Source organism: Calonectris borealis, chromosome 23 (genome assembly GCF_964195595.1).
Source record: "Calonectris borealis chromosome 23, bCalBor7.hap1.2, whole genome shotgun sequence".
Taxonomy (NCBI): domain Eukaryota; kingdom Metazoa; phylum Chordata; class Aves; order Procellariiformes; family Procellariidae; genus Calonectris; species Calonectris borealis.
The window spans coordinates 8,831,840-8,853,633 of NC_134334.1; the positions used below are offsets into that span (position 1 = coordinate 8,831,840).

A 21,794-nucleotide genomic window follows, 5' to 3' on the forward strand; every position below is an offset into this window, starting at 1 on the left:
AGCGATCACAGAGGTCACACTCGTGCATCGCAAAGGATTTTTTTCCCCAAAAAATGTCTTTTGCAAATAAACTATTTTTTTTTGGAGAGGGGGTTGACTCTCTGTTGTTCAGCTAGTGGTTTGGTTCATCAGTTTGAGTCATTTTACCTGTTTTGAGGCATTTTCCCTCAGTCTTGCTCCTCTCTTACTTCCAATTTAAGTAACACGCTTCCCCCAAAAGTCTTTGCTGACTTCCCCAGCCCCAGCCCACGGGGGATTTTGCAGCCTGGAGTGCATCGCCTTTGTGCAGCACTGCGAATGTTTGAGCCTCTGTGTGTGGCCTGCGTCAGCTGAAACTTTCCAAAACACTTTTCTTTTGTTCTTGTCCCTCTCTAGGTCTTCTGGGGTTGTTATTGTTAGTCCTTAGTCCCTCCCAAGCTATTCTGCTCCACGGAAGCACTATCATGCTGTTTCCATCTTCTTTTCAAATGCGGCTTCCCCATAAATCACAGCCCTCTTGTGCTCTGGGCAGGGAGGCACTTGATACGCCGCCTTTATTTTCCAAAATACATCTCTGGGCCTTTGCAAAACCATCTAGAACAGCTCCGAGTAGTTTATTGCCACTGTGCTTATACTGGTAAGGACACCGTTTATGACCTCCTTTTAAGATCCTATTTCCTCACAGTTGTAGTAACATCGGCGAACAAATGGCGATCGCGTTCTGCTCCTGGTAAGTTTAAGGATCTGCTGATCCAAATGCACGGGTAGAAGAATTATTTTGCTGGTATAAACTTTACCAGTTCCTGCAACAGCAGAGACTGTTTTCGCAAAAGACCTGTGCCAGCATAAATGGAGCTAGACCAGGATTTGCATCAGCAAAAACTGGATCTATGCTGAAGTTACCTTGTTAGGTAAGCTGAAGAAAGGTATTCCTAACGTCCTTCTTTGTGCCAGTGAGGCAACAGCTGTGAAGCAAAAGCTGCCGGGCTGCCGGGCACGCTGAGCTGTGGCTGAAGGGGAAAAGATGTATTTTTCTGTGAAAAGACAGTAAGCAGGTAGCAAGGCAGCCTAGTATTCCTCCCCTGCTTTCTGAATCACATTAATAGTTGTCTGGAACTTAACCAGTCAATCTTACACAAACGACAAAGTCAAGAAGCTGGGGTTTCAGTCTTGCACCTGAACCCTCCATAAAGCTTTAGAACCACAGCCATAAAAAACTGCTTTTTGTTACCTGTTCACTGCTGCTTTCAGGAATCATACTGATTTGAAAGGTCGTTTACTCAAAAAGGGTTTTTTAGTATTGCCCAAGCTACTGTACACCGGTATTGGTAAGCAAGGCTTGTGCATCCACCCATAGTATATTACAGCTGCTTATTTGGAGAGAAGACTGTTAGGTTTGACTTTACAGTGCTTTTAAAACATGGTGTTTTTCTCTTTTATGTGGTTAAAAGGCAGGTTAAGCATAATACAGCTGTATTAAAGAAGAACACACTCCACACATTAGCCCCCCTCCTGTACCTTCATAAGGCAAGACAGATTTACCCAACCGACAAAGCAGCCCACCGACACGTTCTCGAGTCCCTTGCAAGACACTAACCCAAACTTCTCAAGGTGGCTTGCTACCCAGTACACCTCCCCAGAACCAAATCCGACTGCCAGGAGTGACATAAGCACCCACGGAGGCGAAAAGAAAAACACTGCGCCTTCACCCGTTTGCTAATTGCCAAATCATAATGCGTGCTCAACACTAACAAAAGGCATCAAATAGGTTGCTGAGTTATTCAGCCTCTAAAATAATTATTATTTATGGGATGGGACTGTGTTAGGATTGCGGAAATTCAAGTTCAAACAGAGACGAGGAAGACAGGGAAAGCTTTATTAGATTCCAGCTCAACCAGGTGTCAGCTGGGTTACAGGACAGCAGAACTGGTGGTAAAGGTAAGTTACCAGCATGCACAACTGGGTGAGAAAAGGCAAGGCTGTATTCAAAGCAGGTACTTGGCTTCAGGTCAGGCCATGCACACCGAAATGCAAGCTATCAAAAGGGCAAGTGGCCGGCTCAAGAAGTGTGCAGCATCTATTTTCCATGCATTTTGCTGAAGCTGAGAATTTTACCAGAGGAAATAAATTCGATGTGAGTAGCATCCCTCTGAGAGGTGCTGCGGCCATCAGTACTACACGACCGGAGGCATTGAATACAGCCTTGGTGAGAGTAAAGCCAGGAAAGACACTGTGATACGCAACATGCCTTGGAGAGGGGTAACACGAAGCGCCAGGGGAGACGACTGCGCTGGGACAGCCGCCCTCACCCAGGTGAAGAAGGGGTGGAAGGAAACGCTGTGCTTGCAGTCCACGAGTCTCTAAGGCTCATGTCCCACAAGGGGAAACCTGCTCTGCACGTACAATCAGTTAAGACAGTGTCAGTCTGCTTCCTTGCTCACTACGAGCCTTTTGTCTCCTGTGTCTCCTTGTCCAGACTATGGGCCGGAAAGAGCAGCAGCTCTGAGCCCTGAGAGAAGGAGCTCTGAAAGAAAAGATGAGAAAGAACTTGGCATTTAGGCTACTGCATGGTTAAAGTACTAGTCAAACCCATCTTACCCATTTGTTCGATTTATTTAACTTCAAAGAGGTGGTGCACACTAAAGCATTAAGATTTACTGGTTTGGATTCCTCTCTGTACAAGTTCTTTCAACCAGCTTGAATACACAAGGCTTTACAGATAGAAGCACTGAAATACAAGATAAAACAAATCTAAATTCCAAATCACTCCAAGAAGAAAAATTGTAGAAAATAAAAAAAAAAAAAAAACCAAAAACAAAAAACTGCAGCACTCCTCAGGGAAGGGACAGACTGCACAAGGAGGAACACAAAGGGATGGAAGGCAAGCTAGTGTAGTCGCTGCCCAACGCTTCTCTGTGCTGGCGGCTCAGGGGATGGAGTTCAAAAGATCCTTGAGGAAGCTGTCAGGATCACTGATTTCTGATAAGAGTCCTTTAAACAAAAGAACACAATACAGAACAATTAGATCCACAAAGCGATTTCTCCTGCCCACATTAGGGATTTGTGCTAGGCATGTGTAAGTTAATAATGACAGCTGCAACGTTATTTTAAGTATGGACAAGACGAAGATAAACCCTTCTTGGATGCACGTGCAGAAGGGACCGAAGTGTGTACATTAAATCCATATGGCACTTGCTCTTGTGCAACAGAACTACTACAGGGACCCCGCTAGCTGGCTGCCTGGAAGCTCCATAGGTTGGACAGAGAGAGACTGGCCTGGGACACTAACAACTCCTAACCAGAGTAAGAGTAGCCTCTCTGCACCTTAATTTTCAGCATCTCCTGACTCCTGGGGATACCAAAATCCCTGCGGCAGGCACTCTCGCTGCACTGAACTGCTGCCTCTAGCACACTGTCGCATCTGTTTATCAGCCTTCAAACCACACATATCCAAAACCACCCTTAAGCTGTGACGTCAGTACGTATGTTTAACAGAGCAGGGGGAGGATCTGCAGGATCAGGCGCGAGAAATTTTCCTGTCTGGGGATGCTCAAGCGTGTCTCCCAACTGTTTTTGAAATAGCTTAGGCAATGGCTGGAGTGCCGAGGTCTCCTCCTCTCGCTGCCTCGTAGAAACAAGCTGCTGCAGCAGTGTCAGGAACGCTGCTGTCTCAAGCAAGCGGCAGTCACGAGTTGCATAAGACGGCCTATAAAAGGGAAAGCGCACACTTACCAGCCACATCCAAAAACTCGGAAAACGTTTCAACTGGCATGAACTCCTCCTGGAAGGTTTTCAGGGCCTTGTCTGCAGCTTCGTGTATTGGCATGTCATTGTGTCGTATGAATTCAGCAAGAGAGTAGGACCAGCCTCCCTCTGTGTTACTGGTAGGCACCTTCTGTGAGGGGAAAATGGGACCAAATCAGTCAAAAAATAATTATTTAGAAGAATAACTTCAAACCCTGATGCCTTCTCCCGTTGCTCTTGGACTTGCATCCCCTGCCTCTTGTAAACAAGCCACACAGAAAAAGTTACCCCGTATGTGACTTTATAATCTTTTTGTACAGAATGCAAACAAGGTCGCAGGCATTTTCTCACTCTAATTATTTAACCCTCGTTAGAAGCTGCAAGTTTCCTTCTGGTGGATGCCCCTACCTCCTTCCTTACCCAACTGTTTCCCTGGTGCAGCTCTGAATGTCCTTGCTTTAGCTAACGACGAACAGAAAAAATAAGCAAATACACAACACAGGAGGAGTGCTGCAAACGGGAAAAGTCTCTCAATCCTTCAGACACCAAATTGCAAGGGGTACAGTAAGCACAGGCAGCCTCTTGCAGCCTTTCTGCTCATACAAGGTGACATTTTATGTTTACAAGGATCTTGGAAAAAGAGGCTTCAGACTCTGCCTTTTATTTCAAGTGCATGTAGTTGCCTAGGTTAGAAAGCTGATACGGATGAACTTCAATGATTTCTCTTACCTTGAACATGTTGTAAATGAGATCTACTAGGGCCCAGAAGAGAAGGCCAGAGCGGTACGTTGCATATTCCTTCACTGTCTTATCTGCCAGTCTAGGAAGATAATGAAATCAATCTTTGAGTTAATCACTTTACTACGCTTTGGTAACCGATTTGATGAATAGCACGAAAGCTGAAACAGCGAAAAAGCCTATCAATAATGCGCACGGGGAATGGCTCCAAGTAAGCTTTGCTGTGTGCTCTTGGACGCAAAATAAACATTAGGCATCCGTACCTTACGTGCAACGATTCCTATGGGTAGGAAGTCGCTTTACCAGCTGTGCCTAGTGTAACCAGAGCAGCCGATAAAACCTTATTTCACAGGAAGAAAACAAGCACAGAGGGAAGTGCACTGCTAAGGCCATATAGGAAGTCAACAGCAAAGTTGGAAAAAACAATGCGCAGCCCCCATTTGTATGCTCACTGCTTGGGAGTAGAGCAGATTCCTGAAGAAATAACTAAATCTAGGTTTCAGACACAGTCTGTATCAGTGACAGAGAACATATTTTTGCTTCTAACTCACAAAAGCGTTTCTGAAAGACTCTGAGGGAAATATTTTGCCCTTGAAGAAATGGAGGAATTTCCATTTAATATCTTCTTGGTTATTCTGTCACCAGGAAAGAAGGACTTACGCTTTTGGAAATTCAGCATCTGGCTAGAGAAATGCTATAAAAGGTGCAGAGCTGTCCTGGGATAACAGCTCCCAAAGTTTACAGGATTAATCACAAACAGGTTCTGGCAAGGTGGAACCTCCTGCCAGCAATTCTAATGGGTTTGGAATTTTCTTGCATGCATTTCTCAGGTACCTCTGCCTCCATCACATGCCGCTTCCTGCTTGCCACTTAAAAGCTTTGGAAAAAAAAGCCCTTTTTTATGCATCTAGAACTAGTTCAGCTGCCACTGACGCAAGTCAGCAAGACAAAAGGACCACGGGTCCAACTGCAATCTGCCAAAAGTTGGATTTTTTGGGGGGAAATAAAAATTTTGCTGCTTTTATTCTGAAAGGCTACATTTGTATGTCTGCCCTTAAAACAGACAGCTTGGTAGGTGGCAGTCAGCTTGGGCAGCTAGGCTTAATTATTTAAAGGAAAACCAATTAGTAAAGGTGACTAAATTTCCACGGGAAGAACAGCAACTTAGAGCGAGGCTAATTCTAGACTCCCAAATACTGCAAGACAGAGCTTCTTTTTATGTGAATGGTTTTGATCTAATTGGAGTCTGCTCCTTTAATTGAAAACTAAAAGGCCCTTGTGGGTTAAGTCTGGTAGCTACCTTCTGGAACAGCTACTTCATATAATAGCTGCTGCGTTTTCATTAATGTAAGCTGGTTCAGACTCATCAGCTATGCATGGATTGCCAGCAGAAAGTTAGACATTAACACTTTGGGAGCCCTGCTTCTCTCATGAATATTTTAGAAAGGTCACCGTCAGGAGCAAAGGGAAAAAATCAAAAGGATATTCTCCTCCCAAACTCCAGATGAAACCTATACTGCAAAGTGTCTATAGGATTTTTCTAGCCAGAATTCTTGGTTCAGTAATAACGAGCAGGTAATTGGCCACTTGATTCAGTCCTTTGGAATTTGTAAACTATATTTACAAAAAAAGAACAAACCCAGAACTCCTATCCATCCCGGTAATTTCATCTCTGGGTTTAAATACAAAGCGTTTCTAAAGCCCAGAAGGTGCCGAGTATCCCTCACTTTGGTCTTGCAGATAAACTACGATAGCTGTAGCTCCTGGCAGAGACAGAAGACATTTTTGGCTAGATTCTCCTCAAATCTGTCTTATGCTGACTAATCCAGCTGAGCAGCTGGATAAAACACCTAACCACAGGACAGGGCACAGGCAGTATGTGTTACCTTCATTTAAGTACAAGGGAATGTAGAGCATTGCCTGCATCTTCATTAATACGATTTACAGCCCCTTTTTAGGATCACGAGTTGATCCTCAGCTGCTTTTAGATGCACTGTTGGTTTCTATAGTAATTTCTCTCCACCTCCCCCAGCAAAGGTAGCAGTGAGTCCTTGCGTCTCTCTAACCTTCAGCCCGCACCACCCTGATGTACTCCGAATGGTGGTGCTCCCAGGTAACACCCTCCTACTGCATCTAACATGGAATGCTGATTTTAATCTTTTGTATGTAGACATATTACTCTGATGTTACAGACGCTGGCTTCCTCTTTGCCTTAGCCTACAAATTCAAGGCATTGGCACTTATCTGCAGAGCATTTCACCGTCCATCGCTCTCTTCCTGATTTTCCACAAGAATACATAAGCACAGACCTTGGAAATAAGAATTGCCATATTTCTATTTCTGAGAGGTATTATCAGTGGAAGGCTTTGTGCTCTCTTAGTCTGCAGGGATTAAAGAAAGCCCTTGAATAAACCTTGACATAATTCCTGAGAACTATTTCTCAGTGTTTTCCCCTGAAATTCCAGAGATTGGATGGTTTAGGCTGGAAGTTTCTTGCTATGTCCATTTCAATATGCTTTTATCACATACATGCTTAGAGATAAGTTGGGAAAGAGAATAATTTACTGAGGGTTTTAAAAAACACCAAACATCCACAGCAAACCCACACAGGGGCTTTGCTTTACCAGCCTCTTCCGCAGGCCACATGAAAAGCTGCACGCCCTTGTGTCTGAGAAAACAGACCTCCACGATAATATCTCCTGTAACTGTTAAACCCCCTTTCCCAGAACTCAAGCAGGGTGGTGGAAATAGGAGACATGAACGCGGAGCAGGCTGAGCTTGAGCAGCAGAAACTAGCACAGAAATCAATACAGGAGCCCCTTTAAGGGCTCTTTTACTTTTGATGCCTTTAATAGCATTGATGCATGCTGTGTTGTGTGTTACTACAATGTAATGACTTTATCAAACACATAATTAATGTCATCAGAATAAGAATGCCCTTTAAGGCGACTTAGAATAAGAATGAATTTATTCCTAATTATGACAGCTATTTAAAATCATCTTTTCAGAAACTGGAATTCCCCTTCCTTCTCTGGAAATATGTGCTTTTGTCAGGCAGGCACAGCCACTTATTCTTGTACTTCAAGTGCTTGACAGCTGCTATTGATTTTTTTCTTTTTTAAAAGCAATGGCATTTGATTTCTATTTCTATTTTTCTATTTAAGGAAGCTGGTGCACTGATCAAAAGAGCACAGAAACAGCTTCTTTAGTAAGGCAAGCAGAGAGCATGCTAGCAGCTCTGAAACAGCACACGACAGAAGTTACTACAGCGTTTCACTTGAGGTGGGGGGTAAATAAGCATCTTGCCATTTTCCTACTTTTAGCTATACTCTTAGGAAAAGCATCATTTCCACGGATCGACTGATTGATGCACTCCAAAAAACAGAATTGAATGCCCCTGCTCATACCTCTGCAATGCTGAGTACAAAGCTACTCAGAAGGGTTAACATCTGCTATTCTAAAATATGCACGCTCCTTTCCTTAGCTCCCCACAAGCTGCCGTGTGGCTCTGACTACTGTGACAGTAACATGAGTAAGCTGGCAGCTGCGGAGCAGCAGCGGGGTCGTGGCTAACCTGCTGGCTCCCCCTGGTGACACCACTCGCGCGTGGGAGGTGACAAGGAGCCTCTTGAGGATCTCCACTCGCATGGCTTTCCACTTCTCGGGGGGCGAGATGTGCAGCGCCAGCACGGTGTAATAATGGGGCCCATCCACCTCGTAGGCACTCTCCACCCACTTCTCTTTGGGGTGCTCCATGAAGCTCTGGAGGTTCTTCTCCTCCCTCGACGTTGCTCGAGTTCTGAAACAAAACAAAAGCTTCAGCTGCTGTTCTGGCTCTTACATGTTAATTTGCTACATCTCAGGAGCTTTTTATACAGCAAACACGGGAAAAAGCAGTGCTAGCTTTGCACTATCGGGTTTTTCCCAAATTCACCCACTGGTTGAGTATTTGCTCCCAGTGAAGCATAAAAGCCTAGCAAACTCACTTTTCCTTGGAGCTGCGAATGGTACTAGAGAGGTTTGCAAGGCCGTTGGCATTGCCCCAGTAGAGGGCAATACTACTGTAGAGCTATTTTTCCTTTTTTTAGAGAAAAAATAGAGTCAGGCCAGCCAGTCCATGTGTTCAGGTTGTACCGTCTCCCATCTGACACTAAGCACGTGACTACAGCTCCTACAGCCAGACCTTAGAATCAATTTATGTTATTCACCTGCTGCAAAAGCAATCACGGAGAAGATAAAGGCCAATTTCAAAACCAAAAAGATAGTGTATTTACTGTAAGCTTATATATAGAATTTTTTTCCTTTCCCCTAGCTGCAGTCTCTTCAGGAGTCCTGACACCCCAGAGCTGGCTGTGCAAACTCTGTGTTACAGCAGACCTTGCGAAGATGTATCACACTTTACCACAGTCTATTGCTCTACTTCATCAGGAACAGGCTGCTAGCCAGGTAGGTCGCTCGGTTTTTAAGTTAGATATGCCCTCCCTATCAGTAAGGTATAAAGCAGTATCCCTAGCAGATAAAGGCTGGGTGTCAGCGTTGTGTGACCTTTTAATTTGCTACATGATGCAGCTGGTAGCCAACTAGTAGCTCTTCATTTTCTCCATTTAATATCGAACATGTCTCTAGAAAAAAATAATGCCTGGAAACTACATAATGCATTTTTATACAACAGCCGCACAGCGGGTTCTGGGCTCTCTGGTGCCAGTAAGCAGACTAACGAGATGAAAAGAATAGTTTCATTTATTTGTCTCCCAAGGGACGCAGAAAACAATAGCACAGGGATCTGGAGATAGATATTAAAAACAATAGATAAATTGTATTAGAGCCAAAACGTTGATTAGTTCCAGGCGGGAAAGTAAGAGAGATTTCATTGCACTCCATTTGGAGTGACCTTGGTTGAAGAGGCGTATATTTTAACATTTATTCCCTCATCTAGTTAGTATTACTTTCTAGTACACAAATAAAAGGCGTATGGGCATTACATTTTCGCATGGGGTACTGTATGATCAGAACCAGCTCATGCATTCCAAAGCATTTAGGTGCCTATAGATTTGTATGCTTAGACATAGTGTCAAGCCAAAGCACGCCCTTATCTTATTATGCTTTGCATAAATAAGATCTTACTGAAACACTTCAGCAGAAGTGTTCCTATGCTGCTGTTTATTCATAAAAATTAATAACAGAAAAAAAAAATATTTAAAATGTCAGGAAAATCTGATGGACCTGAACATTACAGGAGAATTCCAGTACGTCAAAACTGGAAACAAAACTGATTGTGTTATTTTAATATTGGATAAAACGATACCAGGGTTAAGTTTTCAACTAGCAACAATTACTTCATCATAGTGTCTCTCTTATGTCTGGCCCAGAGAAAATTAAGCTGGCAGTGTTTCTTTAATCTAATAACCCTGTTGCTCACCCCAGAGGTAATAATTACATCCAGAATGGAAAGAGAAGCTAATTCCCAATTGCTTTTACTCAATAGGTTCCCTGTTATCCTGCATGTTCAGGCGGCAACGCTTTACTCCAAACAATGTAAACCTCTAACAGCCTGCTTAAGATGTGCAATTTGGTTCCTCCTAAAACTTTTGTTTGATTTCCCGTCTTTCTTGCCACGTACATGTAACAAAGCCCAGACTGCAGCCCTTACAGACCTTTCTAAGACTAAGAGTGGAAAGCAGAGGTTGTTGCTAAGAGAAAGGTACTGACGTGTTGAGGACGTAGAGCACCGTGTGGATTATGTACGGAATGAGGTGTATGTTGCTCTCCCTTCCTCCTCCTCCAGTATCTACGCTGAATGATTGCTCCATCGCAAATCGGAGAAATAGCAGTTTAATGTCATGAACATTGAGCTGGTAAGTGGGTTCCCGCTGCCCTGTGCATTCCTGGAGGTACGTGTTGTGTCTGAAAAACAGCAGTAAGTGTTACTTTATTAAAAACCCTTTAAAAACTTAAATGAAGTTTCTTCTTCCACACCATAGCTCAGAATCTGAGCAAGTATTTCACAGAAAAGCTTTAAAGACTGAACAGGATATAAAAATCAAGCACTGCTACCTTCAATTAACCTCCCCAAAGGGAAGCTCTCAGCTTACTCTGGCAAATCCAATTCAATCTGCATACATATATACACTCATCGATACTATTTTCCCATGTCCAGGGCTTGGGATACAGCTCCCTGACTGAAATGCATTAAAGATGTTACCACTCCTGATTTCTAACGTGACTGCACAAACCCAGCGCGAGGTGGACCAGAATATTGACAACAGGATGAACCATCTCCATCTGCTCTAGGTATGTGGTCACGCTACTGTAACTCACTACCATCCAACAGAGGTTTGGAAATCTACACAAGGGAATCTGTTGGTGCCAGACAGGTTTCTTTTGTAAAGCAGGGGGTCACTGGGCTGCAAATGAATCAACAGTGTTACTGCACACTGCATCTTCAGGAGTGACCGGGGGCTAAGGAGGTAACGCATTTATTTATTTATGTGAAGCCAAGAAGCAGACAGACACCTGCACTTTTTTAGGAGATGTACTTCCGATGGTAGAATCTCAAACGGCTCAGGTTTACTAAGGTTTAGCTGCCATCATCTTTGATTCCATGGTTTGAAACTAGCATGCCTCTGCGGTAACATACTGACTCACCTACCCAAGAGTGAGCTCAAGAAGTAACTTTTTCTACTCACCGTGCTAAGCAAGTAGCAAAAGCAGACTCTGGCACATGAGGTCCCCAGACTGGCAGGAGCCCATTACACTTGGTGTTGGCATTTTGTAGGGCTGCACTCTCCCATTCTTCACGGCCGCGAGCAAGTCTGCATTGAGAAAGAAGCCACACCCAGGCAAGTTAGAAATATGCAAGTTTTTGTCTAAGAAACCATCAAAAATTGACAATTCCACAGCTTCTTTAAATTATGGACTTCACTTTTCCGTGTCCAGGCCTGACCTCTATCTGGCACATTAAAGCAGACCACAACAGAGAAAAGCCCATGGCTGTCTCCAGGCTGCAAAGTGATCAACTCATAAGCAAACCCATCCTGAGTTACAAGGCCAAGTGCCATGCTCACAAACCACCACTATCCAGCTTGTGATCAGAACGTACCTTACAGCTGCAAGGTGACAATCATAGTGGACAATGTTGAAGTGAGAGACTGTGCTGTATCCCTGTTGTTTTCGGGGCTTGTTCTCAAACTCCTCTAGTGCAACGCGTTTGGTGAAAGTATAAATACCTAGAACTTTCGTAGGCTGCAATGACACAACAGCTATGTTAAAGATCATTCACTTCTGTAACAGTTCACACTTCGTACTATTTTGACACTGCACTGAATTTCACCTCTCCCAGCCTCTACCTCAAACTTACACTGATCAAATCTTTTTCCAGCTTTCACTGAAAACATCCAGCTTTCACTGGAAACACACTTCCACTTCCCAACCACCTCTGGAATCACTGGTCCGAAGAACCAAACCTGAGATTTCCTGAGCCAACGCACCGACCCTTGTGCAGCCGGACACTTTGCAAAGGTATCTCACTTTACCTGAAACTTGTATCCTTCCCGGCAGATGCAGCAGGTCAGACCTGGTTCTTCTATAAGTTCCTCCATCTGTTTAAGCAGCGCAGTCTTGGTCACTACCTGACCCTTCTCATTCGTCTGAAAGAGAGAACAACTCAAGCAGGTTAAAAAGACAATGATGAACACCACCATCCCCACCACCGTAACAGGAATGCCCAACCCATTTCCCAGCCTGCTATTAGCAACCGTATTTACTCTCCCAGCAGCACCAGGCAAACCACGGGCTTGAGCTCCGCAATCTTTGTCAGTAAATCATTTTACACAATTCCTTGTGTGGCAGTTTTAGCAAGACAGAAATAAAAGATCACTAGATCACTAGTCTGCCGTCAGTGCAAACAGACGTTACCGTCATCCCCAGAGTGCCCAAGGCCTTCTGTCTCATTGCCATGGCCATACGCTTCTTCTCTGCACGTGTCTCCTTCCGGGCAGCATCAATCTTCTTATTCACCTCTGGATGTTCCCTTAGTGCCTCCAGAAGATTCTCCGCTAACGTCCCAATCCCTTCATCACTAGACACCTGCTCCAGTTTGTGCAGGTTGGTAATCGAGTCTGTCCCTATTAGCACCTAACAGGGATTGAAACACAGCACGTTCTTCAGAAAAAGGGTGCACGTGACAGTAACTGTTCCCTCTAATCCCACCCACGACAGCTGAGCAGAAGCACTGATCTGGAACAATTTTTGCCAAGTGTCTTACTTTCTTCTTTGATACTCCTACACTATGGACCCTGGACCCTAAAACTGCATGTGAGACGGGGCAATTTGCCTCTACACTGGCCGTTACTAAGAGGACAGATGCGGATGTTGGATAAAGAGCATTCTTAAAAGAACAATCAGGCCCTGATAAGCCTATCAATACTATATAGTTCACAGTCCTAAATTACCTTCTCTTCACATTGGTGCATAAATCTCACACCACACAGAATGAGAAGATATTTAAGTCAAAATTCTGCCCTCCAGACTTTTCCAGACTAGCAGATGATACCTGAAGCTGGTGTGTCTCTCCAAGCCCAACAAAAAACAGAGTAGAATCAACTACTATAGAAATAACTGCTTAGCTACAGCCACAAAACCCAGCGTAACAAACCAGCCATGTCCTGCTTGGCTTTCAGGACAGTGTGCTGGTTCTGGCTGGGATAGAGTTAATTTTCTCCAGAGTAGCTCGTATGAGACTATGTTTTGGATCTGTGCTGAAGACAGTGCTGGTAACCCGGGGATGTTTTCACTACTGCTGAGCAGTGCTTACACACAGTCAAGGCCTCTTCTGCTCCTCACCCCACCCCACCAGCGAGCAGGCTGGGGGTGCACAAGGAGTTGGGAGGGGACACGGCCGGGACAGCTGACCCCAACTGACCAAGGGGTATTCTATACCATATGACGTCATGCTCAGCGTATAAAGCTGGGGGACGAAGAAGGAAGGGGGGGATGTTTGGAGTGATGGCGTTCGTCTTCCCAAGTCACCGTTACACGTGATGGAGCCCCGCTGTCCTGGGGATGGCTGAACACCCGCCTGCCCATGGGAAGTGGTGAACGAATTCCTTGCTTTGCTTTGCTTGTGTGCGCAGCTTTTGCTTTACTGTCTTTATCTCAACCCACGAGTTCTCTCACTTTTACTCTTCCGATTCTCTCCCTAATCCCACCGGGGGGAACTGAGCAAGCAGCTGGGGGAGGCTGAGTTGCCGGCTGGGGCTAAACCACGACAGTCTCCTTACCTGTGTAGCAGGATGCTGTGTGGCAAGTCCACGGAGCAGGCGCAGGATAAAAGGAAGTGCAGGTCGAGATAAGAATTTCTTCCATACGTCTGCATCCAAACTGCACAGAAAACAAGAGGCAGCAGCTGAAAGGCAGTCACCCATTCTGAAAAGGCACTTGGTGGTCAGCCAGCAGCACAGCTTGCAGAGCGCAGGCTGCAGGCAAGACAAGCACCCTTCCCCCTCTGTCCCTCCTCCATTAATTAATGAAGTGACATTCACACTCCCACTTCCATGTTGGGCACACTAATAGCCATAGTGTCAATTCTTAGCCTTGGGATTTGTTTTATGTTCATGCGCTGGCCATCAATAGCAAAAGCTCTGTTACAGTGTAATATGTAAGGAACAGGCAGGAAACACGAGCATCGTGATATCCAAGAAATCAGCTTGGATGGGTATCAAATGGGAAGATTACAGGCTTTTTAGACCATCCCTATAGTGTCACTGTCTCACCAGACCCTCTGCATCACAGCTGTACCAAATGTAAATACTTCTGAACGTGAACTTGTTAAAGGCTTTCTTGGAAGATTGTTGTGGTCATGAAATGAGAGAAGGATGTTCAGGATTATCACACACATTAAGTAGTGACTCTTACTTCTTTGCACTGGGAATGTGCTTTTTCATATAATCAAGGGCGTTCTGCGTAATTCCCTTCTGAAGGATGAGATCTTTCAGCTGATGGCCGTTGCTGTTGTTCTTTATTCCCGCTGCTATTTTACAGAAGCAGTCGAGGAAAACTTTATCATCTCCACTGTGCTCCTCATCATACCTGAAAAAAGAGAAGAAACGGTAACTTGGGAGGCTCTCCAAAAACCTCTGCCTGTAATTCTCATTACATTATTGTTGAATGCACGTACGTACTCCAGCTCAGAGACTCAGAAAAGCTACTCAGACCCTCGTCACCTCAGAATATAATCTAAAGCCCTATTTCTCGAGCTACACGCTCAAATATTTCTTTTAAAAATGGCTTAGAAGTGAAATAGGAAATTAAGCTTATGCACCAGGAATCTCTGCAGCTTTACATTACACTGAAGTAAGCATCAGTGAGAAAAAAATGGTATAGATTTGTCAGTATAGCTGATTTCATGTGCTTTTAGTTGAAATATGACAACATACTTATCGAAGTTACAGTAGGGCTTGAATCGATCAACAAGAATCTGCATTTTCTCCATTTCTCCGAAGGACAGGTAAGGGATTATGCGTAACAGGCCTTGCAAGACGCTGAGATTGGAACGGACAAAAGTGCTGTTAATCTGATCGAGCAACATTACCAGCTGATCTTTGTCACCGGTTAGGAGGAGGTTACCCTGCAAATGAAGAGCATGATTTATGTTCAGGAATAAATCCACAACCTTCAAGAAAACCCTCACTCTAGTAGCTGGTAGACTACTTGAGTCTTGAACGATTAGAGGTCTAGACCCTGATAAAGACAGCCTGATGAAGAACAAAAGCCAGCCTCATTCCCAAATGTCTTGTGGAATGGCTGTACCAACTGCTCTAGCTGACACCTGACTTCTTCCACCTACTATTAAAGCATTTTCCAGTCAAAAAGGTCTAATAATTCCAACCCAAAGGATGTCAGATTCCTATACACCAATAGTTTCAAAAGATGAGCGAGAAAGCGAGAAACTCTTCTCATTCTCAGTCTAGTTGAGATATAGTTTTTATCCTCAATTAGCTGCAAAATCAATCATGTTTTCACGTACGAACACACTCAAAAAAACAAGGCAGAGCTGTGTCTTTTCTTGTCTCTCACTGGCCTGTGGCCCAAAGCAGCAAGGAAGCCAAGCAGTGCCTAATAACCCCCACCCCGACTGTGCAAGAATCATCCTAAAGAAGCCTCGCAGTGCTTTTGGTTCAGGGCACTCCTCTTGCCCTACCTCCAAGGCCTGCTAAGACATGCCAGCAAGCGTAACAAGGGTTAGACTCCCATGTAGCACTCCTCTACAGCTCCTGAAGCTCAGCACCACTGTAATAAGATATTTGCAAGCCTTGAATCCCAGTCAACATTTCCATTCGTGCACCGAGCCCCAGGCACTCACCTTGTCCTCGCTCAGAGGTTCTGCGTTGGATTCATCCAGTATGATCTCCATTATACTAAGCACTTGTTCTGCCACAGCCGCTCCTCCGCTGTCCTTACTCTCCTGCTCAGCCACCAGAGCCTGGAGAAGATGGCAGCAGTTATTGCAAGACCAGCAGTAACTGCTTTAACTGACCCACACACTTCCACTCAGCAACAGATAAGGAATGGCTAACAGATAATTTGCAGTGCCAATCCAGCAATATTTAAGATCTCTTATAGTTGTCATAAGGCAGCATGACAATCAGAGGTAGTTTAAATTCATCGGAGTCCATGGAAAACACTTTATGAAAGTCCAGCTTGTCCTTACCAAGTTAAGAGTTCCCAGCATGACATTCAAAGTGTTCATCTCTGGCTTGACCAACTGCTGACGGTTTATTTTCACCTTCACGCAGTAACTAAACAGTTTCAACAGCACCTACAAAATACAGAGAATGCCTTCTCTACAGTACTTTCAAAATGAGTAGGAGGATTTTGCTGAAACTAAAAGCACCCGATAATATAGCTGGTTTCCAGACTTCTGGGGTAAAGTACAAGCCAAATTTTTAGACCAATATTAACCTTAAGACAGCTTTGGTTTTCAAGTAAGGCCAAGGCAGAAAACAATCACTCTAGCAAGATAGGATTTATTCTTACCAACTCCTCAGCTTCTACACACTTCAAAGTCTTTGTAAAGAATTGTTAACCAAGAGGAACGAGAGAGGGAAAGAAGGAATTTCTCAGGTTTTCATCAACTAGTGAATTGAAACGTCTGCTCCAACACTTAAACTGCAACACTTAAACTGCAACACAAGGCAGACAACTGAACTTCACTAACGTTTGTGGCATTTTCCAGCACACAACTCCTGACCCCAAAGAACAGAAGCTGAGACTCACGGTTAAGAGGTGCCGGCCTTGTTTGAAGTCCTTGATTCCAGTCAGTCTGTTGAGCATGCACTCCAAGCCTCCACACTGGGCCATGACACCTGCCATCTTGTAAACTTCTTCCTCATCCTCCTCCTCATCTACAGGACAGACACAGATTGTGAAGAGAGGAAGCAGCACAATATGGCAAGCTCGTGCAGTCCACTGTTGTGCAGGGACAAAACAGTGAAGCAAAACGGAGAGTACAGTAGGACACATTTACCAGCAGTTCAAGTCACTTCAACTGTATTGAATTTGGAAAGAATTACGAGCAGGAACATGAAGAAGGGCCAGGCAGAACGGTCCTGTGCCATGCAAGTGTTCACGTTTAAGTATAGCCTTAAAGTATTGTTAAAATCCTCCTCCACTCTAGGTGAAGCAGGTAAATGTAGCAAAAGCAACGTCAATTAACTTTAAGCTCACTGCTGTAAGGATAATAGTGTCATTGCTCTGCAGCGAACCTCAGATTTCAAATCTAATCCCAGCTTTCAGGAGACAAATGCATTACCAGTAGTGGAGTCGAGAGACTCGATGAATTCCTCAGTTGCATCTCCTAGTAACCCTCGCATGCGGTAAATGATCCTCATCGGCTCCCCCTGCAAGAGAGGAGAGCATAATATTAACTATACCTCTATGGACACTTACATACAAGTCCGGTTCTCATTACAGCGTGTAACAGACACTCCAGCCTCAGTTCTCCTTTGTGCTGTTTTGACTGCAGATGGTAACACAGAGAAATCTTTCACTCCCTCGTTCTCCCCTTACTGAGATGAATTAAAAACAACAGTAAAGCCACCACCTGTAAAAACATCAATAACTCATCTATTGGTCTATCCACCCTTTCCTAGCATTGCCAATTAGATGGACAGACTGGTAAGAAACAGTCTCTTCCTCCTTAAATCTTCTCCAACAGTTTCCTTTAGCACCAATGAAAGATCTAGCCAAGGAAAACGTGTTCATCTACAGAGAAATGCCTGTTTTCCATGGCAACCTTTCCCTCCAAGGGTATGGCACAGCATACCTGGGAAATACAGGGATCAGGCACAGCCCAGTAAATGAAGCAGGAGAGGCTAATTGGATGAGTGCTTTCAAATAGATAAAATCTGCAGTGATGGGAAATGGAAGAGGAGGAGTAAAAGGCAATTTAATAAGCTTTCAGTAAGACAGTATATTACTAAAATGATACAGACAAACCCACTGAAGCACAAGCTGTGCTTTTACCCTGGGAAAGGGCTAGTTTTCCAGATGCGTTTCCAGCTGGAAATACTGACAGCATATCACTGAACTTTCCATTTTAATCCATAGGTCTGAATAAAAAGCAGAAAAGAAAAATCCCAGATTTGGGAGCAGGAGACCTTGCGAGAGAAAACCTGTCAGAGAGCGCACTAAGCCTAATGTGGAATAAGCAGTGCTTAATGTCACAGCAAATACATAAGCACAGGGGAAGCCCCGGGGGGAAGATCTGCTCAAAGGCCACGCTAGAGACCAGCAATTAACACCACAGGGGCCCTGGTAAAATGGCAGATGAACAAAAAAAGCCAGTGAGAGACAAGGGAAACAAAAAGGGGCCTGAGGTTGCGTTCTTGTGCGCCTGTCTATTTCCTAGGGAACGTGAGCTGCAGCTCCAGAAGCGCTTTGCGGAGGTGCACACAAAGGAAGACAGATGAAAGCTGCTCGTCGACAGTAACGCTGAGCAAACTCTGCCTTTCACCATCAGCACTGCATCCTGGGAGAGCCGCACGTCGGCGACAGCTCGGCATCTCACGGGAACGGCCCCTCGCCGCTCCGAGCGGGCAGGCAGGCTGGGGCAGCGCACGCGATGATTTCCCTCAGTAACTTGATGAGAGTTCAAATTAGACTTCACAGATTAAGACCAGCACCGCACTTCCCTATCCAAGTTGGTACCTTGCTAAAGAATTTTCACTGTCACCTAGCTTTGGGCTTGATTTTGCGGTACAGAAGGCTTTTTTACTTAAATAAAGCTTGATGAGAACCATCCCCCGTATCGTAATTCACTGAAAACAGGCATTTTGTTTGAATTCTTCCCCATAGCAAACAAATGGTTTCAGGAAACCGAGGTTTCAGTCAAAGGTGACTGCAACCCAAATGTAAATGAGGAATGAACAAGAACTGTTGGGCAAATCAGTCTTCTTTTATGATCTCAAGTGCTACTAGCAGTGCCTCTAAAGAACGTATTTGTAATGGGCAAGATTTAGTCTGATGGATTCCTTCTCGGTAGGAATTTATTTTAGTGGCTACAAGACAAGGAAGGGAAGAGCTTGTTCTGGACCACATCCACCTCTGGAACAAGTTTACTGTGACATGGTGGACCAGTCCCTTAAGACTGTTGGGTCCATTCCTTCATCTGAAAAACAGGCAATACCCCATATTAAGAGCAAACTGGGAGGATGAAATCTGTCAAGTTCTTGAGATCCCTACATGAAAAGCACAAGAGTGGAAGTGCAAAGTAATATGGAGAAATGTTGGATGCTTTCTCTGCATAAATAATTTGGGCTCATCTCTGAACTGCAGATTGATGGAGCAATCTGGTGTCTCTGTCTGTACACACGCATTAAACTGTCACGTGCAGATGGAGTGTGAAATGCGCTTTGAAAGGCGGTGACACAAAGTTCAGCTATTTCCCCAAAGGAACGTAAGAAAGTTTGCTACTCAAGAAGGCAGTTCACATATCTCATACGCTACACAGCTAAGTTCCATACACTCACCTGGGTCAGCATTGTGTGCTTTTAAATAAATCAGTTATGTTGCAGAACTGAGTATCAGTCTATCCTAAGAGAGCACAAAAAGGTGCTGACCAATTATGCCCAAGAAATTATATGCTAGAAAATAAATCCTGACTCGTGTGATTTTTATTTTTTCCCGCCATGTTTTGTTAATATGAAGTACAGGTGCTTTGTGCTGTTAACATATGTAAAGATAAAACATACCTCATTAGTGGGACACCACACCTTCTTGTAGACCTCAGCCACAGGCAGATCCAAACTGATGATTTTGTTGTTCACCAAAAGCTGAAAGGGACAAAATAAAAAGTCAAGAACAAGCTCGCACTGCATCACCATTCTAGCAATCATCAGCTGCCTAGAAATGGCAATCCCAAGCATCCGTGCAAGAAATCCACACTGGCACATTCTCACCTCCATTCCACTGTCATCCTCCAGCAGAGCTACCAGGTCACAGTCCTGGCAGATTTTGTTCTTGATGTCCCTCATGAGTGGCCCAATGCCAGGCTCATTACTGCTGTAGGGATTTCCTGGCATTCTGCCCTGTAAGAAGTCTTCCTGCTGGGGATCTTTCTCCAGAGTAACAAAGAACTCTGTCACTTCATTCTCTTCCTAAAGAACAGCAGCAGAGACAGAGTGAGTAAGTTTTCCCCTAACCACGCTCCCATTCCTGCATTTTTATGGTAGCAAGTGACAGAATGTCCCTAAACCTTCAGTCCTTTCGTCACTGGTGCATCCTGCCATACATTGCCACACATGTGGCATGTAAAGGATGTCTACTATCATTTAGTAAGCAAACTCCTCAGCATGAAACAATACTACCAGTTCTGCTTTTTTGCAAAGAGCATGCCGCAGCAGGGAACCTGAATACTAAAGCCCCCAAACGGGATACCGTATTACTACAGTTCTACACTGGCTAATATTAAATCATTATTGTAGACACTATTGTTTTTTTGCCAAAATGCAAGCAGCTATATCTATTTAAGAAGCCTAACTTAGTAAGTGATGCTACAGCCATCTCTATACTTACAGGATAGATAATACTGCATAGTCTCTCAAAGATGAAGACTGGAGTCCTGTAGTCATCAAGGCTGTAACGTTTTGCAGTTTCTATACACACTGCCATGAATGCTTTGGTTTCAGATTCTGTGCCTGCCAAGAAATGGAAGTATTAAAAAAGGCACAGGAGTCAATTTTACAGGTTCCATTTTAACTCAGCATACACAATAAATCCGCCTGCAATAAGCACCATACTTTGGTGCCCTCTTCTTTTCATATCCACTACTTAAAAGATGAAAGGCTATTTATTGGTATGTTTACTAGGAAAACCCTTTGCATGCTTGGGCTGCAGTAAAGCAATCCCATAAAAAGGAGGAGGTTTAAATTCCTGGAACATAAGAGATGACTCCAGGAATGTTATTTACCTTTTCTGTGCCAAAAGGAAATATTGGAAGGTCCAAGCCATAAGAAAACCTTCACTATAGTAGTCTTTCAGAAAGAAGTTCTTTGTGTGGCTGTAACTATCTGCTTTTTCATCTTGGCTGACCCAGACTCTGGATTTACGGAACCGACGTGGTTTTACCTGTTGTCATATCTTCCAGCATCTCCAGCAGCATGTCCTGGGTTTCATCGATCAGCTTTGTTCTCTGTACCACTAACTTCCTCAAACACAGGTAACCATTCAGGACTGTACCCACCAGGCGGCTTTTGAAGTGCCGTTTGATGGACTCCACCTCCACGAAGGAAGAGAGAAGACCTATAAAGCAATGAGATATTCAGGAAGTGGGAGAGAGAGTTTGATTTGTTAGCTCTAAATTTCATGTGGCCAGCAAATAGGGCACAATATCATAAAAGCAGCACAACGAAATGGCTTGTTACATGGTCAGTCTCACTTCTATGAACCGAATGGTTGGAGGCAAAACCCCTGGCCTGCAAGAGTTGCCTTTTAATTTATACCATATGGGACCACGGTGAGGGAATGAGGAAGGGGTATAAGGAGCTTTCTAAGTGCTTGATACAAAATTCTGCACTTTTTGACATTTTTCTGTTGTAAGATATTTCAAAAGCAGATGACTGCTCCCCTTCTAATATTTAAGCTAGCTCTGATGGTGACAGCAAGTGTGGCACATGACTTATCAGTTGTAACACCAAATTAGTCACTCCTATAATAAAGAATCAGTGAACACCTGGATTCTTTGCCATGACATATTTATCAACATGCTTTTTCTTGCAAGAAGCCACGCTTTATGAATTCGTCCACTAATTTTTGAAGAACATGGAAGAGGATACGAA

General features: G+C 44.2%; 1 protein-coding gene across 7 annotated transcripts in view; it reads right to left on the bottom strand.

The window, feature by feature from the left end:
• Positions 1 to 21,794, bottom strand: part of UBR4 (ubiquitin protein ligase E3 component n-recognin 4) — an 89,185-nt gene that overhangs the window by 7,945 nt on the left and 59,446 nt on the right. For 3 of the 7 annotated variants that reach the window (XM_075172586.1, XM_075172589.1, XM_075172588.1), the window contains 21 exons: positions 21,085 to 21,258; positions 20,533 to 20,654; positions 19,917 to 20,114; positions 19,710 to 19,790; positions 17,270 to 17,357; positions 16,735 to 16,862; positions 16,169 to 16,276; positions 15,821 to 15,940; positions 14,895 to 15,085; positions 14,374 to 14,547; positions 13,740 to 13,839; positions 12,376 to 12,594; positions 11,994 to 12,107; positions 11,561 to 11,703; positions 11,148 to 11,273; positions 10,171 to 10,365; positions 8,036 to 8,260; positions 4,453 to 4,543; positions 3,712 to 3,874; positions 2,578 to 2,970; positions 1,842 to 2,503 (listed from right to left, as the gene is read on the bottom strand). In XM_075172586.1, the coding sequence (XP_075028687.1) occupies positions 2,906 to 2,970; positions 3,712 to 3,874; positions 4,453 to 4,543; positions 8,036 to 8,260; positions 10,171 to 10,365; positions 11,148 to 11,273; positions 11,561 to 11,703; positions 11,994 to 12,107; positions 12,376 to 12,594; positions 13,740 to 13,839; positions 14,374 to 14,547; positions 14,895 to 15,085; positions 15,821 to 15,940; positions 16,169 to 16,276; positions 16,735 to 16,862; positions 17,270 to 17,357; positions 19,710 to 19,790; positions 19,917 to 20,114; positions 20,533 to 20,654; positions 21,085 to 21,258 (2,825 nt within the window). In that variant the 3' untranslated portion in view covers positions 1,842 to 2,503; positions 2,578 to 2,905. Of the gene's footprint in view, positions 1 to 1,841; positions 2,504 to 2,573; positions 2,971 to 3,711; positions 3,875 to 4,452; positions 4,544 to 8,035; positions 8,261 to 10,170; positions 10,366 to 11,147; positions 11,274 to 11,560; positions 11,704 to 11,993; positions 12,108 to 12,375; positions 12,595 to 13,739; positions 13,840 to 14,373; positions 14,548 to 14,894; positions 15,086 to 15,820; positions 15,941 to 16,168; positions 16,277 to 16,734; positions 16,863 to 17,269; positions 17,358 to 19,709; positions 19,791 to 19,916; positions 20,115 to 20,532; positions 20,655 to 21,084; positions 21,259 to 21,794 lie in introns of those variants that run through there. The other 4 variants (XM_075172585.1, XM_075172584.1, XM_075172583.1 and 1 more) reach the window with 2 other exon arrangements.